Genomic DNA, 17,500 nt, shown 5'->3' with positions numbered 1-17,500 from the left:
ACACGTGCGCACACGTACACACACACGTGCACACACACGTGCACGCACACGTGCACACACACACGTACCGGATTAGAAGACGCACTACCCAACATTTGCTTTCAAAACACAGGAGCGGGGACAGTGCGTCTTATAATCCGGAGAGGTACGGCGATAAGGAAACGGCTCGTGATTAAAAGCGAATATTAACGAGTTAAAAAGTATCGATTAAACGTGAGCTAAAGTGTTCGGCGTTGTTAATAATGAATTATTATGCTTAATTAAGACGACAAAACAAGGGTAGGAACCGACCCAAAGTACACGCACGCGTGCCCGTGTACGACTCTTGTCGTTCAGAGCTAAAGAGAGAGAGAAAGAGACTCGGGTGAGTGGAGTCGGAATAAATAAATAAATAACGGATCAATCCGAAGAGCTATGAAGCTCTATGTTCACAGGTGTCCAGTAGTGAACGAGGTGCTCCTGCCGACAGCACCTGGCCCAGCCGGTTCTGGGAGTTCCACCATCGGGCACAACAGCTGTTGACTTCCCCACTAAAGTGGTACTCTCCTTTTATCGACCAAAAACGGATGATGGGCTGAGGTTTTTGTTGTGAGTTATGCTTCTGCAGCACTGCCAACACGGCAACAGCAACAGCAGCAGCGCCATCACCAACGAAATCCATTGTTTGGTGCTTTCGGTAAAGTCACGTAGGTATGAAATAATAAATAAAATAAAATAATCTATTATTTATTAAATAATTTCTGTTATTTATTATTTTATACCCACGTGACTTTACCGAAGGAACCAAAGAGTATGGATCCCTGCAGTCACGAAAACTTCAAATTTAGATTAAATCCATTGTATTCAATTCTCGTTCAGAAAATAATTGCAACAACAACTTCAGACTGGCGAGCGATACAGATTTGGGACACGCAGACGGTCGGCGTAGTAGCCCAGCTAGAGCCAAGCTTAGCTAGAGCCAAGCCTAGCTAGAGCTAAGCTTAGCTAGAGCCAAGCTTAGCTAACATGAGAGAGAGAGAGACTCGGGTGAGCCTCGCTCCACCACGGCGCTTCATCTCGGCCGGAACGGTTCGGAATTCCGTTCCGGGGAACGATTTCTGCACCCCGACACACGTTCACCTCTTCGCCTTGTTTTTGTTTGCCTCGACCTGTTGTTCATACGGCACTTACAGGAACATCGGGTACAATCATATACAGATTATTACAGATAGGTGTTACCGTGTACTCTAGTGGAAGTGCCTTACGCCACCGATAATATTGACTCCAAGCCAGCCGCTTCTAACAAGCGGCCTTCCGGGAAAAAAAAGTATCAAGAAGTATCAAGCTCTGGTTGGTTACACGAAGTATTAAGTCTATGTGTCGGTTACACATTATATATTCCGTGTGTGTGTATATATATGAAGCTGTACTAGATACAAAAGCTCCTAAATGTCAGAATTAACATCACCATCAAAAGTATTCGTCTAAACCGTAATCAACGCAAGGACAGCAACTTTTTGCGAGATTCAAAATTAAGTGGCAGACCGCAGTTGGACGTTCTGACCTCTGACCCCGTCGGGGACCCGAGTGGGGACCCCGAGTGGGGACCCGAGTTGGGGACCACGCGAGGCAGTGCGGGGAAAGTCGTGGTCGGGCAGAACCGTGGCAACGCATCCCAAGGGCTTCTTCTGATAAGACCTCGCGTCGTTTTATCGCCACCGTATTGCGATTCGTTTTCGTTGCTGCTCTGTTTGCATTGTTTCGTTTTGCGTCGACGCACCCGCGGCGAATGAAAAAGTGGATCTCCCCCACCCCCCTCGACCCCTTTGGCTTTAGTCGAGACATTTCAACCGATAGCCCCACGGGCTTTTGGTGCAAGCAGACGAGCCTGCTGCTGCTGATGATGAAGAGATACTAAATCTTCTTGGTTCTTTCGGTAAAGTCACGTAGAAGGGAAATAATAAAATAATAAAAATAAAACATAATAAAATAATTCTCACGACGTTTCGGCCACAACGCAAGCAGCCGTCCTCAGGTGAAGAACAGGTCTGTCGGAAAGACAGCATCCCATTCAGGCGCTGTCTTTCCGACAGCCGCTGTCTTTCCGACAGACCTGTTCTTCACCTGAAGACGGCTGCTTGCGTTGTGGCCGAAACGTCGTGAGAATTGTATTATTTTATTATGTTTTATTTTTATTATTGTATTATTTCCCTTCTACGTGACTTTACCGAAAGAACCAAGAAGATGAATCCCTGCAGTCACGAAAGCTTTAAATAGAGATACTAAATGTCGAAATCCGCTCCGGTGTTGTTGTGCTTTTTCTTGCATTTAACCAAAGCTGCTGGAGGGGGGGGGGACCACGCAAAATCAGTTGAGGGAGAGGCCGTGCGGTTGACGGGATGGGTACAAAACATGCTTGTGGATCATGGCTTTTTTTCTCTTTTTGTGTTTTGACAGATGTGGGAAGGAGCCGAAATGCCGGCTTGCGTTTGTCATGATTTCGATGTTGTCCTCGAGGATCGCCAATGATGATCCGCGGGGTCCATAGAAACCCCGCGGCTTGGAAGGGATTCGAGGTCAGGATCGGGCGCGGAAGAAGGTGGATGGCGAGAGATGGCTAACACACCCCCGGAAGGTTAACGCACGGACACGGCAGCCTCACGCACACTGTCACACGCGCAGCACTTGCACAACAACAGCCACCGTTCGACACGAAGTCGTTGTGACATCACCACGGGCGCTTGTTCCAGGCTGGGTGCACTTTGAGGCCACGTGACGTGTCGAAGGCTCGCTGACATGGTCACGAGACAGACCCAGGTGCCATGGGTTCACTGAGATGACCGATAGATTTATACCACCAGTGCTCCCCACTGCGTTTAAGCTGCCCGGCGCTCCGCTCGTTGTGGTGAGCGTCGCTCCTCTGCCCTCCGCTTTTGCTGGAGAGCGACTGCCTCCTACCGCTCAGTAGCAGCGTCTTACGCGAGCCTCCTACAATCACAGAGGCCGATCTTGACACCGCTGGTAATAGCCATCGGGAAATCAACTCGGCTCCACATCCTCCTGTACCGCATCAGCTCCAACACTTCTCTCGCCCGTGCCGCGCCCGTTTAACCTCCACTATCCGGCCAAACAGAAGCTGCTTGGGCATGCGATGGCTGGGCCTGCGGGCTACATGACCCAGCCAACGTAGCCTCGCCTGACACAGACACAATCTCACACACAAACATACACCTATAGATTTACAAACACAGGCACGCACGTACAGTCTTACACACACACGTGTTCAGGGTGGTGTGGGTCAGGTATGTGGCGCGTGCGTGTGTCTGTGTTCGTGTTTGTCTATGTGTGCGTGTGCGCGCGCGCGGGCTGGTGATGGTGTACATACGTGTGCAAGTGTGTGTGTCTGTGTGTGACTGTCTGTGTGTCTGATTGTGCCTGTGTGTCTGATTGTGTGTGTCTGATTGTGTGTGTCTGTGTGTGTCTGTCTGATTGTGTGTGTCTGTGTGCGTGTTTATGATTGTGTCTGTGTGTCTGATTGTGTGTGTGAGTGTCTGTGCGTCTGATTGTGTCTGTGTCTGATTGTGTGTGTGTCTGTGTGTGTGTCTGGGCGTGTCTGTGTCTGATTGTGTGTGTGTCTGTGTGTCTGTGTGCGTGTTTATGATTGTGTCTGTGTGTCTGATTGTGTGTGTGAGTGTCTGTGCGTCTGATTGTGTCTGTGTCTGATTGTGTGTGTGTCTGTGTGTGTGTCTGGGCGTGTCTGTGTCTGATTGTGTGTGTGTCTGTGTGTCTGTGTGCGTGTTTATGATTGTGTCTGTGTGTCTGATTGTGTGTGTGAGTGTCTGTGTGTCTGATTGTGTCTGTGTCTGATTGTGTGTGTGTCTGTGTGTGTGTCTGGGCGTGTCTGTGTCTGATTGTGTGTGTGTCTGTGTGTCTGTGTGCGTGTTTATGATTGTGTCTGTGTGTCTGATTGTGTGTGTGAGTGTCTGTGTGTCTGATTGTGTCTGTGTGTGTGTCTGTGTGTGTGTCTGTGTGTGTGTATATGTGGGGAGCGGTAGTGTAGCGGTTGGCGCGCTGCGCTACGAACCCGGCGCCCCGAGTTCGATTCCTGCTCACGGCCACCAACACCGGGTGACGATCGTCCGAACCTGGTGGTCGGGTCGCCCCGATTCGTACCGCTGTTGGGGTGGGCGAGCACTCGGCCGCAAAATTACTCCACCACGCCGCCGACTGCCTCGTCCGGTCGACGTTTACCGATCTCGCGTGACGCAAACCCCTCGAAACGAAATTGGCAAAGTCCCAATTGAGCAACATTCAATCGATTATTCGGCCCGACACCGTCACCGGCAAGTTGGCTCAACTGGGATCACGCAACGAATTGCAGCTGCATCGCCCCCTGCAGGCTGTGTCTGTGCAACACACCCGAGCGAGCCTCCTGCGTCACTATAGCAACTACAACTGAACTATTTTATTGGTGATGGTGATGATGTTGATGTTGACGGTCGTGATGGTGATGATGATGATGATGTTGGTGATGATGATGGTGTTGGTAATGACGACGGTGGTGATGGTGATGATGATGTTGGTGATGACGATGGTGATGACGATGGTGATGATGGTGATGATGGTGATGATGGTGATGATGTTGATGATGATGACGGTCGTGATGGCGATGATGATGTTGGTGATGATGATGTTGGTGATGACGATGGTGATGATGGTGATGATGATGTTGGTGATGACGATGGTGATGACGATGGTGATGATGGTGATGCTGGTGATGATGATGACGGTCGTGATGGTGATGATGATGTTGGTGATGATGTTGGTGATGACGACGGTGGTGACGGTGATGATGATCCTTGCCAAGAATGAAGAATGGAGTGGCATGCAAGCAATGAATGGAACGCGTCCGATATCAATTAAACTATTTTATGTTTTGTATTTTACCAGGTAAGGCCCCACTGGGTCTATGTAGCTCTTCATCAGAGACGCAAACCTGGCCACACAAACGATAGCTCAACGACGTGGCTGATCTCATATCATGTGGAAATTCACAGCGGGCAAATATTCCCACAAAAAATGTGCACGTGCCCACGGTGAGAGAGAGAGAAAGAGAAAGAGAGAGAGAGAGGGACATGGCAATCTCAAAATATACAGCGGCAGGCGTCAAGGGTTCGGGCTCAAAGCCACGGCCTCCTCCCGTATAGCAGGCGAGGGAGATAACACATATCCTAGTCACCGTGCCGCCCCCGCTATTTATTGCGCTGTGACATTGACGGCTCGACGCCACATGTACCCGATTGCTACCGCAATTATTACAATTATTATTATTTCAGATGCGAAGACGGAACGGCAGTGTAGAGAAGCCGGCGCAGCCGTGGAGAGGCGAGCAAGGGTGGCGGCGAAATCGCGTGGATGTGCACGCGGGAGATGCGATGTTTTTGGTCGCCCCACTCAGCGCGCGCGCGCACAAAGTGCTCGCCGCAAATGAACCACAGTCACCTCGCTGATCTTCTCGTCAAGGAACGCAAACCATCACGCGGAACATCCCGGTCACGCGTTTGCAGCGGCGTTTGGCTGCTCGCCGTCGAAACAAAGGCGGCGGTCACCGCATCGCGCGCTCGCAGATGCGCTTTCGCGGCCGTCTGGAACACTCTTCCTAACGACATGAGATTTAAATCGAATTTCTTTCACACCGCTTTTTTGTGTACGTTTAGTTTGTTGCCCTTCCCCCCCCCCCCCTGCCCCGCGCACCTCTTTATAAGCTCGGTTGGCTACGTGCGGTGTGAAAGAAGTTCAGCATACGGACAGTTGATAGAGTCTGCAACGACCAGAGGGCTTCTGTGAGAGCGTTGGTGACGTTTTGGGTTTCCTTCAGTTTCAGGAGCGCAGACTACAGTCGGTGGACCAACCAGTCCATGGTGTGCGTTGCATTTATGGGTCTCGATGGGTCTCGATGGGTCGCTACGTGTCTATGTGTATTTCTATGGGTATTTGTGTCTATGTGTATCTCTATGAGACTCTGTGTCTATGTGTATGTCTATGGGTCTCTATGTGCCTGTGTATTTCTATGGGTCTTTGTGTCTGTGTATCTCTATGGGTCTCTACGTGTCTATGTGTATGTCTATGGGTCTCTATGTCTGTGTATCTCTATGGGTCTTTGTGTCTGTGCATTTCTATGGGTCTTTGTGTCTGTGTATCTCTATGGGTCTCGATGGGTCTCTGTGTCTATGTGTATTTCTATGGGTCTCTACGTGTCTATGTGTATCTCTATGGGTCTCTGTGTGTCTACGTGTATCTCTATGGGTCTCTTTGTGTCTGTGTATCTCTATGGGTCTTTACGTGTCTATGTGTATCTCTATGGGTCTCTGTGTGTCTATGTGTATTTCTATGGGTCTCTACGTGTCTATGTGTATCTCTATGGGTCTCTGTGTGTCTACGTGTATCTCTATGGGTCTCTTTGTGTCTGTGTATCTCTATGGGTCTTTACGTGTCTATGTGTATCTCTATGGGTCTCTGTGTGTCTACGTGTATCTCTATGGGTCTCTTTGTGTCTGTGTATCTCTATGGGTCTTTACGTGTCTATGTGTATCTCTATGGGTCTCTGTGTGTCTATGTGTATTTCTATGGGTCTCTACGTGTCTATGTGTATCTCTATGGGTCTCTGTGTGTCTACGTGTATCTCTATGGGTCTCTTTGTGTCTGTGTATCTCTATGGGTCTTTACGTGTCTATGTGTATCTCTATGGGTCTCTGTGTGTCTATGTGTATTTCTATGGGTCTCTACGTGTCTATGTGTATCTCTATGGGTCTCTGTGTGTCTACGTGTATCTCTATGGGTCTCTTTGTGTCTGTGTATCTCTATGGGTCTTTACGTGTCTATGTGTATCTCTATGGGTCTCTGTGTGTCTATGTGTATTTCTATGGGTCTCTACGTGTCTATGTGTATCTCTATGGGTCTCTGTGTGTCTACGTGTATCTCTATGGGTCTCTTTGTGTCTGTGTATCTCTATGGGTCGTTACGTGTCTATGTGTATCTCTATGGGTCTCTGTGTGTCTATGTGTATCTCTATGGGTCTCTGTGTGTCTATGTGTATCTCTATGGGTCTCTGTGTGTCTATGTGTATCTCTATGGGTCTGTATGGGTTGACTGTATGGTCCACAGTCTGGGTTGAATGGCCACAATAGCACAACTGTGGATCGTCTTCAATGTATATCTATGGGTCTCTATGTATCTCTATGGGTCTCTGTGTATCTCTATGGGTCTCTATGTATCTATGGGTCTCTGTGTATCTCTATGGGTCCCTACGATGTGTCTCGATGTATCTCTATGGGTCTCTGTGTATCTCTATGGGTCCCTACGATGTGTATCGATGTATCTCTATGGGTCTCTGTGTATCTCTATGGGTCCCTACGATGTGTCTCGATGTATCTCTATGGGTCTCTGTGTATCTCTATGGGTCCCTACGATGTGTATCGATGTATCTCTATGGGTCTCTGTGTATCTCTATGGGTCCCTACGATGTGTCTCGATGTATCTCTATGGGTCTCTGTGTATCTCTATGGGTCCCTACGATGTGTCTCGATGTATCTCTATGGGTCTCTGTGTATCTCTATGGGTCCCTACGATGTGTATCGATGTATCTCTATGGGTCTCTGTGTATCTGTATGGGTCCCTACGATGTGTCTCGATGTATCTCTATGGGTCTCTGTGTATCTCTATGGGTCCCTACGATGTGTATCGATGTATCTCTATGGGTCTCTGTGTATCTCTATGGGTCCCTACGATGTGTCTCGATGTATCTCTATGGGTCTCTGTGTATCTCTATGGGTCCCTACGATGTGTCTCGATGTATCTCTATGGGTCTCTGTGTATCTCTATGGGTCCCTACGATGTGTCTCGATGTATCTCTATGGGTCTCTGTGTATCTCTATGGGTCCCTACGATGTGTATCGATGTATCTCTATGGGTCTCTGTGTATCTCTAGGAGTTTCTGTGGGTTGACGATATGAGTCCATGGTGGTTTGGGTCGTCCTTGGCCCGCGAAACCACTCAGCCCGGTCTAAATAGCAGTAAATATTAAAATTATTCGTATTACCGAAACATAGAAACTGTTTAGTTATTGTTACGTAGCTAAAAGGTGTGTTTTTTATGGGTGGTGGTGGTTGGCATTTAGATGTTAAAGTTTAGCGCAGTTTAATCCGGGCAGTTTACCTAACTTCCTTTTTTTTATGATTAAATATCATTAAGTAAAAATGTGAATGAATAATCCCGTCAGACGAAAGGTTTAATAAGCGCCCCGCGGCAGCATCCACCTGGGAGGGAAGTCGCGGAAACCACAGCGGTTGTGTGGCCACCACCACCACCACCCATCACCACCACCTCCACCACCCACCACCACCACCACCCACCTCCACCACCCACCACCACCACCACCACCTCCACCACCCACCACCACCACCACCACCCTCCACCACCCACCACCTCCACCACCCACCACCCACCACCACCACCACCACCACCACCTCCACCACCACCACCCATCACCACCACCTCCACCACCCACCACCACCACCACCACCTCCACCACCCACCACCTCCACCACCACCACCCACCACCTCCACCACCACCTCCACCACCCACCACCAGCACCACCAGCACCACCTCCACCACCCACCAGCACCAGCACCAACACCAGCACCACCCACCACCACCACCAGCACTACCAGCACCACCACCACCTCCACCACCCACCACCCACCACCACCAGCACCTCCACCACCACCAGCACCCGCCAGCCAGCACCACCAGCACCACCTCCACCACCACCCACCACCAGCACCACCAGCACCACCACCAGCAGCAGCAGCAGCCACTCTGAATAAGCACTGGCGTCGACCTACGGTCCACCTCGCGAGAGAGCGAGAGGCACGAGAGAGATGCACGCGAGAGAGAAGAGAGAGAGAGATGAGAGAGAAGAGAGAGAGATGAGAGATATGAGAGAGAGAGAGAGAGAGGCACACGCAGCAGATTCGGACCGCAGTCTTTGCGATGACGACGACGACAAACAACAACAACAGCGACCGATCTCTGCAGCTTGGAGAGCACGCGAGGAAATCAAGCACGGCGAGATGATGGCATGATGGAGCTCGTGCCATCAAAGGATGGAGAAGGTAAAGGGTTTGAGACGAGTTTTGGAAGAATGGCTACTCAGTTATGACAGCCCGCGGCAAGGGAAATGAACGCCACCCCCCCCCTGCACCCCCCCCCAGGCCCCCCACCTTACTAATTCCCCGTTTCCAGGCCAGGTCCAGGGTCACCGCATGCCGCACAGAGATTGCTGCCACTGGGGGTACACCCCCCCCCCCCTAGGCTAGACCATACAGCGGTAAAAATATATATAATCATCGCCCCCTACTGGGGTGTAGTGTGTGGTGGGGTGGAGTGTGGTGGGTGAACAGTGGAGTGGGGTGTAGTGTAGTGTGGGTGTAGTGTGGGGTGTAGTTTGGGGTGGGGTGTAATGTGATGGGTGGACAGTGTAGTGTGGGGTGTGGTGTAATGTGGTGAGTGGATAGTGGAGTGTTGCGTGGTGTGGTGGGGTGGGGTGTAGTTTGGGGTGGGGTGTAATGTGGTGGGTGGATAGTGGAGTGTGTGGGGTGTGGTGGGGTGTAGTTTGGGGTGGAGTGTAATGTGATGGGTGGATAGTGGAGTGTGGGGTGGGGTGTAATGTGGTGGGTGGATAGTGGAGTGTGTGGGGGGTGGTGGGTGTAGTTTGGGGTGGGGTGTAATGTGATGGGTGGATAGTGGAGTGTGGGGTGGGGTGTAATGTGGTGGGTGGATAGTGGAGTGTGTGGGGTGTGGTGGGTGTAGTTTGGGGTGGGGTGTAATGTGATGGGTGGATAGTGGGAGTGTGTGTGGTGTGGTGGGGTGTAGTTTGGGGGTGGGGTGTAATGTGATGGGTGGATAGTGGAGTGTGTGGGTGTAATGTGGTGATGATAGTGGAGTGTGTTGTGTGTGAGTGTGGGGTGTAATGTGAGGGTGGTAGTGGAGTGGGGTGTGGTGTATGTGGGTGGAGTTGTGGGGTAGTGGTGGTAGATTGGGTGGAATGTGGTGATAGTTGGGTGGTGGGGTGAATGTGGTGGGGATTGTGGAGTTGGGTGAGTGTGGTGGGTGGGAGGGTGTGTTGTGGTGGGGTGTATGTGGTGTAGTGGGTTAGTGAGTGAGTGTTGCGTGGTGGTGGTGGTTTGGGGTGGGGTGTAGTTTTGAGCAGGGGAGATTGCCTAAGCAGTGACCAGGAGACATTTTTATATCTGTGCCCGTACACACACGCATCTCTGCGCGCACGGCTGTACACGCCCTGCCCCGTGTACGCACGCCACGCGTCCCTCCTCTAGCAGGGCGACGAGGTGACGTCCTCCCGCGCCGCCCCGTGCCATCATGGCCAGGTAGTTGACCCCGAGGCGCCCGGCCGCGGGGTCAGACAAGCGGCGACTGGAGCCCCGAAACAAGCCCTGCACGGGCAGGGCGCTCCCCAGCGGCCGGGAGGTTCCCCGGCGGGCGAGTCGGGCTCGGGAGGCCCCCAGCTGGGCGGGGAGCTGTGGGAGCGACCCCAGGGCGAGGCAGAGCCCGCGGTCGCGATGGTCCCCGGGACGATGCCGCCGCCGCCGCCGCCGCCGGCTGCGGTGGCGGCGGCGAGTCCCTGGGGGGATGCCGGCGACGAGGGTCGCCGCGCTGCGTCGAGGGGCGTCTGCAGGAACTGCGCCGAGTAGTCGGAGCAGTTGCTGAGTCGCGTGCGGTAGAGGGACGCGTGTGGACGGAACTCCTCCTCGGTGCGGTACCTCTTCATGAAGAGGTACACCGAGACCACGCCCGCGCCCTGCCGGGCGGACGTGTGCGTGCGTGTGTGTGTACGTGTGTGTGTGTGTACGTTCGTGTGTGTGCGTACGTGTGTGTGTGTACGTGTGTGTGTGTACGTGTGTGTGTGCGTGTGTACGTGTGTGTACGTGCGTGCGTGTGTACGTGCGTGTGTACGTGTGTACGTGCGTGTGTGTACGCGTGTGTGCACGTGTGCGTGTATGTGTACGTGTGTGTGTACGTGTGTGCACGTGTGTGTGTACGTGGGTGTGTACGTGTATGTGTACGTGTGTGTGAGTACGTGTGTGTGTGGGGGGGGGGTGTAGTGATTAGCGCGCTGCGCTCAGAACCCCGGCGACCCGAGTTCGTGCGCTCCCTCCTCCCCTCCACCTCATCCCCCCCCCCCTCTTCACCCCCCCCCCCCCCCAACCCCTTCATCTCCCTCCCCCCCCTTCTTCTCCCCCTACTCTTCGTCGTCGTCATCCTCCCCGCTGCCCCCCCCCTCTCTCCTCCCCGTCTCCCTCTTCTTCCTCTCCTCCTCCCGCATCTCCCTCCTCCCTCCTCCCCTCCACCCCCCCCCCGACCCCCATCTCCCTCCTCCCTCCTCCCTTCCACCTCACCCCCCCCCCGACCCCCCATCTCCCTCCTCCCCTCCACCTCACCCCCCCCCCCGACCCCATCTCCCTCCTCCCTCCTCCCCTCCACCTCACCCCCCCCCAACCCCCATCTCCCTCCTCCCCTCCACCTCACCCCCCCGACCCCCCATCTCCCTCCTCCCCTCCACCTCACCCCCCCCCCCCGACCCCCCATCTCCCTCCTCCCTCCTCCCCTCCACCCCCTCCCCCCGACCCCCATCTCCCTCCTCCCTCCTCCCTTCCACCTCACCCCCCCCCCGACCCCCCATCTCCCTCCTCCCCTCCACCTCACCCCCCCCCCCGACCCCCATCTCCCTCCTCCCTCCTCCCCTCCACCTCACCCCCCCCCGACCCCCCATCTCCCTCCTCCCCTCCACCTCACCCCCCGACCCCCATCTCCCTCCTCCCCTCCACCTCACCCCCCCCCCCCGACCCCCCATCTCCCTCCTCCCTCCTCCCCTCCACCTCACCCCCCCCCGACCCCCCATCTCCCTCCTCCCCTCCACCTCACCCCCCCCCCCCGACTCCAATCTCCCTCCTCCGTCCATCCACCTCCTTCCCATCCATCCCCTCCTCCTCCTCACCTCGGTGAGGAAGAACGAGAGTACGGCGAAGTGGAACGACCAGCCGTACGAGTACGTGAACGAGGTGGAGTTCTCGCTCGAGCGGTTGGTCACCTCGTCGTTGACGCTCGAGATGTAGAGGACGAGGCCCACGACGAGCGCGAGCCCTGCAGGAGCAGAAGCACCATCAGCAGCACCATCGTCATCATCAGCACCATCACCATCAGCAGCACCATCATCGCCATCATCATCATCAGCAGCAGCACCATTGTCATTATCAGCACCATCAGCAGCACCATCATCGCCATCATCATCATCAGCAGCAGCACCATCGTCATCATCAGCACCATCAGCAGCACCATCATCGCCATCATCATCATCAGCAGCAGCACCATTGTCATTATCATCAGCACAATCAGCAGCATCAGTAGCATCATCGTCATCATCTGCGCCATTGTCATCAGAAGAACCATCGTCATCAGCAGTAGCACCATCATCAGCAGCAGCAGCATCATCGTCATCATCAGCAGCACCATCGTCATCATCATCAGCAGCACCATCGTCATCATCAGCGGCACCATCAGCGTAATCAGCAGTAGCATCAGCAGTAGTAGCATCATCAGCGGCACCATCAGATTAATCAGCAGTAGCATCAGCAGTAGTAGCATCAGCAGCAGCATCATCAGAATCATCAGCAGTAGCATCACCAGTAGTAGCATCATCAGCAGCACCTCGGATTAGCACGCTTAGCTACGTACGGTGCGAAAAAAGTTCAACATACATGCATAATCAAGTGAGACACAGAGACAATTGATGGAGGAGGGGGGAGCGATTATGTGTGCGTTCCACCCCTAGGTCGACTCAGCCAAAAACGACTACCTGATGTGGTGTGTAAACATCGCCGCTCGGGATACAAAGACGGCCGTGCGTGGTGTTGCCCACCCACCCCCTCCCGTGTGTGTGTGTGTGTTCAATACATTACAATCGTTATCAGCGTCATCACCACCACCACCACCACCTTTCACCATCATCGCCAAGTTCGTGACCCGATCAGGGTGACCCCGTCGCTAATTAACAACCAATGACTGCTCTCTTCTCCCCTTAATGGACTCTAATGACAGCTGTTACCCGACTAAGCGGCGGGGGGCGAGGTGGGTGACGATCGACCGTGGGGGAAAACTCTTCACCTCTCATCTCTCCCACTCGTTTGCCAAATCTCTGTCGTCTGCCCCCCCCCCCTCTCTCTCGCTCCGTCCCACCACATCCCGTTGTGTATGCCCGCTCTGTTTCTCAATCGGACTACTCTCCCCTTCTCGCTCTCTCTTTTTTTTACGATCAGTGGAAACAAGATGATGCTCGGTGTATTTTGCTTCGTTCATCATTTCGTTTTTTTTTACATTTTTAAACTTAGCTTTATGTAAAACCATCACTCTCTCGCTCGCTCTCGCTCGCTCTCTCGGCCACTCTCTCGGCCACTCTCTCGGCCACTCTCTCGCTCACTCTCTCGCTCACTCTCTCGCTCTCTCTCTCGATCGCTCTCTCGCTCACTCTCTCGCTCACTCTCTCGGTCACTCTCCTCGCTCACTCTCTCGGTCACCTCTCTCGGCCACTCTCTCGCTCACTCTCTCGCTCACTCTCTCGGTCACTCTCTCGGCCACTCTCTCGCTCACTCTCTCGCTCACTCTCTCGGTCACTCTCTCGGCCACTCTCTCGCTCACTCTCTCGATCACTCTCTCGCTCACTCTCTCGCTCACTCTCTCGATCACTCTCTCGCTCACTCTCTCGCTCACTCTCTCGCTCACTCTCTCGCTCACTCTCTCGGTCACTCTCTCGCTCACTCTCTCGCTCACTCTCTCGCTCACTCTCTCGCTCACTCTCTCGCTCACTCTCTCGCTCACTCTCTCGCTCACTCTCTCGCTCACTCTCTCGCTCACTCTCTCGCTCACTCTCTCGTCACTCTCTCGCTCACTCTCTCGCTCACTCTCTCATCTCTCGCTCACTCTCTCGCTCCACTCTCTCGCCCACTCTCTCGCCCACTCTCTCGCCCACTCTCTCGCCCACTCTCTCGCTCACTCTCTCGCTCACTCTCTCTCGCTCACTCTCTCGCTCACTCTCTCGCTCACTCTCTCGCTCACTCTCTCGCCACTCTCTCGCTCACTCTCTCGGCTCACTCTCTCGCTCACTCTCTCGCTCACTCTCTCGCTCACTCTCTCGCTCACTCTCTCGCTCACTCTCGCTCACTCTCGCTCACTCTCTCGCTCACTCTCTCGTCACTCTCTCGCTCACTCTCTCGCTCACTCTCTCGCTCACTCTCTCGCTCACTCTCTCGCTCACTCTCTCGCTCACTCTCTCGCTCACTCTCTCGCTCACTCTCTCGCTCACTCTCTCGCTCACTCTCTCGCTCACTCTCTCTCTCGCTCACTCTCTCCTCGCTCACTCTCGCTCACTCTCGCTCACTCTCGCTCACTCTCGCTCACTCTCTCGCTCACTCTCTCGCTCACTCTCTCGCCCACTCTCTCGCTCCACTCTCTCGCTCCACTCTCTCGCTCACTCTCCTCGCTCACTCTCTCGCTCACTCTCTCGCTCACTCTCGCTCACTCTCTCGCTCACTCTCTCGCTCACTCGCTCCTTCGCTCACTCTCTCTCTCGCCACTCTCTCGCTCACTCTCTCGCTCACTCTCTCGACTCTCGCTCTCTCGCTCACTCTCTCGCTCACTCTCTCGCTCACTCTCTCGCTCACTCTCTCGGTCACTCTCTCGCTCACTCTCTCGGCCACTCTCTCGGCCACTCTCTCGCTCACTCTCTCGCTCACTCTCTCGCTCTCTCTCTCGATCGCTCTCTCGCTCACTCTCTCGCTCACCTCTCTCGGTCACTCTCTCGCTCACTCTCTCGGTCACTCTCTCGGCCACTCTCTCGCTCACTCTCTCGCTCACTCTCTCGGTCACTCTCTCGCCACTCTCTCGCTCACTCTCTCGCTCACTCTCTCGGTCACTCTCTCGCCACTCTCTCGCTCACTCTCTCGATCACTCTCTCGCTCACTCTCTCGCTCACTCTCTCGATCACTCTCTCGCTCACTCTCTCGCTCACTCTCTCGCCTCACTCTCTCGCTCACTCCTCTCGCTCACTCTCTCGGTCACTCTCTCGCTCACTCTCTCGCTCACTCTCTCGCTCACTCTCTCGCTCACTCTCTCGCTCACTCTCTCGCTCACTCTCTCGCTCACTCTCTCTCTCGCTCACTCTCTCGCTCACTCTCTCGCTCACTCTCTCGCTCACTCTCTCGCTCACTCTCTCGCTCTCTCGCCCACTCTCCTCACTCTCTCGCTCACTCTCTCGCCACTCTCTCGCCCACTCTCTCGCCACTGTCTCGCTCACTCTCTCGCTCACTCTCTCGCGTCACTCTCTCGCTCACTCTCTCGCTCACTCTCTCGCTCACTCTCTCGCTCACTCTCTCGCTCACTCTCTCGCCACTCTCTCGCTCACTCTCTCGCTCACTCTCTCGCTCACTCTCTCGCTCACTCTCTCGCTCACTCTCTCGCTCACTCTCTCGTCACTCTCCTCGCTCACTCTCTCGCTCACTCTCTCGCTCACTCTCTCGCTCACTCTCTCGCTCACTCTCTCGCTCACTCTCTCGCTCACTCTCTCGCTCACTCTCTCGCTCACTCTCTCGCTCACTCTCTCGCTCACTCTCTCGCTCACTCTCGCTCACTCTCTCGCTCACTCTCTCGCTCACTCTCTCGCTCACTCTCTCGCCACTCTCTCGCTCACTCTCTCTCTCGCTCTCTCTCGCTCACTCTCTCGGTCACTCTCTCGCTCACTCTCTCGCTCACTCGCTCACTCTCTCGCTCACTCTCTCGCTCACTCTCTCGGCCACTCTCTCGCTCACTCTCTCGCTCACTCTCTCGCTCACTCTCTCGCTCACTCTCTCGCTCACTCTCTCGCTCACTCTCTCGGTCACTCTCTCGCTCACTCTCTCGGCCACTCTCTCGCTCACTCTCTCGCTCACTCTCTCGCTCACTGTCTCGCTCACTCTCTCGCTCACTCTCTCGCTCACTCTCTCGCTCACTCTCGCTCACTCTCTCGATCACTCTCTCGATCACTCTCTCGCTCACTCTCTCGCTCACTCTCTCGCTCACTCTCTCGCTCACTCTCTCGGTCACTCTCTCGCTCACTCTCTCGCTCACTCTCGCGCACTCTCTCGGTCACTCTCTCGCTCACTCTCTCGGTCACTCTCGCTCACTCTCTCGCTCACTCTCTCGATCACTCTCTCGATCACTCTCTCGCTCACTCTCTCTCTCCCTCCCTCTCTCTCCCATTTATCCCCAATTCATACGTCAAGACAAAACAGAATGTCAAAAACTTCCGGTAAAACATTGGACACATTTTGCAACATTATGGCATTTCACTGTTGACGATATAAAGTTATCTCCAGAAGTGTCAGCATCCTTTTCAAAGAAGAACTTCAGTTGATCTTAACTCCCAACAATGATGTCGTTGATGGGAATACGAATGAGTTTCACGAAGAAGCCCTTCATGGCAAAGCCAATTTCCGTCGCTATTGCGATCTTCTTAAAATCTTTGCGGTCGGGCTTTGTGCAGCGTTTCACGAGCCGGATGGAATCCTTGACGCACTGCCTGCCGGAATTCACGAATGTCACCACCTGGTCCATGATGGATTCGTCTTCACCTGGACAGAGCCTCCAAGTCCCGGCGTCTCCTTCTCACCGGGCGGCACTCGCGACGTGCCCCGTCTCCCCCTCTCTCGCTTTTTTTCCTCATCACCCCCCCCCCCCCCGCGCCCCCCCCCCCTCTCTCTCTCTCTCACTCCCTCATCTCCCTCCCCCCCCCTCCCCTCTCTTATTTTCTTTTTTTCCTTTTTTCCACTTTTTTTTCATTCCTCATCTCCCCCCCAAACCCCCCCTCTCCCTCTCTCTCTCACTCCCTCATCATCTCCCCCCGTCCCGTCCCCCCCCTCTCTCTCTCTTATTTTCTTTTTTTTTACTTTTTTCTTTTTTTTTTCCTCATTTCCCCCAAAGTCCCCCCTCCCTCTCTCACTCCCTCACCTCCCCCCATCCCGTCCCCCCCCCCCCTCTCTCCCTCTCTCACTCCCCCTCATCTCTCTCAGCCTCTCTGTCGCTCACTCTGGAATCGAATCCGTCGTTGCGAAATCGATTTCCGATGACCTTTCTGTGATGGCCTCCGAACATTGGGACGCGGCGACGGTGGACGCACTCCGGCCCCACTTGCATCCAGAATCAAGTTGCCCGGCTGCACTCGCTGCTCGCCAAACAAACACGCGAGGCAAGGCCTCTCCCTCTCTCTTTTTTTTACGATCAGTGGAAACATCATTTCGTAATTTTTTTTTTAAATAATAACTTTGCTTCTTGTAAACCCCCACCTCTCGCTCACTCTCTCGCTCACTCTCTCTCTCTCTTTCTCCCAGCTGCCCCGTGTGGCCTGTTCTCGAATCT

At 54.1% G+C, this 17,500-nt stretch overlaps 2 protein-coding genes across 2 annotated transcripts; both read right to left on the bottom strand.

Moving 5' to 3' along the window:
• Window positions 1-10,370: 10,370 nt before the first annotated feature.
• On the bottom strand, window positions 10,371-13,226 carry LOC144740888 (voltage-dependent calcium channel gamma-4 subunit-like). The gene is given in 5 exon segments (XM_078623590.1): window positions 10,371-10,394; window positions 10,396-10,514; window positions 10,517-10,856; window positions 12,054-12,199; window positions 13,220-13,226. Coding segments are annotated over 5 exon segments (636 nt in total).
• Window positions 13,227-16,501: 3,275 nt separating this feature from the next.
• On the bottom strand, window positions 16,502-16,699 carry LOC144740887 (protein transport protein Sec61 subunit gamma-like). The gene has a single exon (XM_078623589.1). It carries the CDS (start codon window positions 16,697-16,699, stop codon window positions 16,502-16,504), a length of 198 nt encoding a protein of 65 aa, XP_078479715.1.
• Window positions 16,700-17,500: the final 801 nt, after the last annotated feature.

This window comes from Lampetra planeri, unplaced genomic scaffold, assembly GCF_965212315.1.
Source record: "Lampetra planeri unplaced genomic scaffold, kcLamPlan1.2.h2 scaffold_331, whole genome shotgun sequence".
NCBI lineage: Eukaryota > Metazoa > Chordata > Hyperoartia > Petromyzontiformes > Petromyzontidae > Lampetra > Lampetra planeri.
Note: the sequence above shows the minus strand (reverse complement) of the source record. Positions and strands in the feature narration are given on the sequence as shown.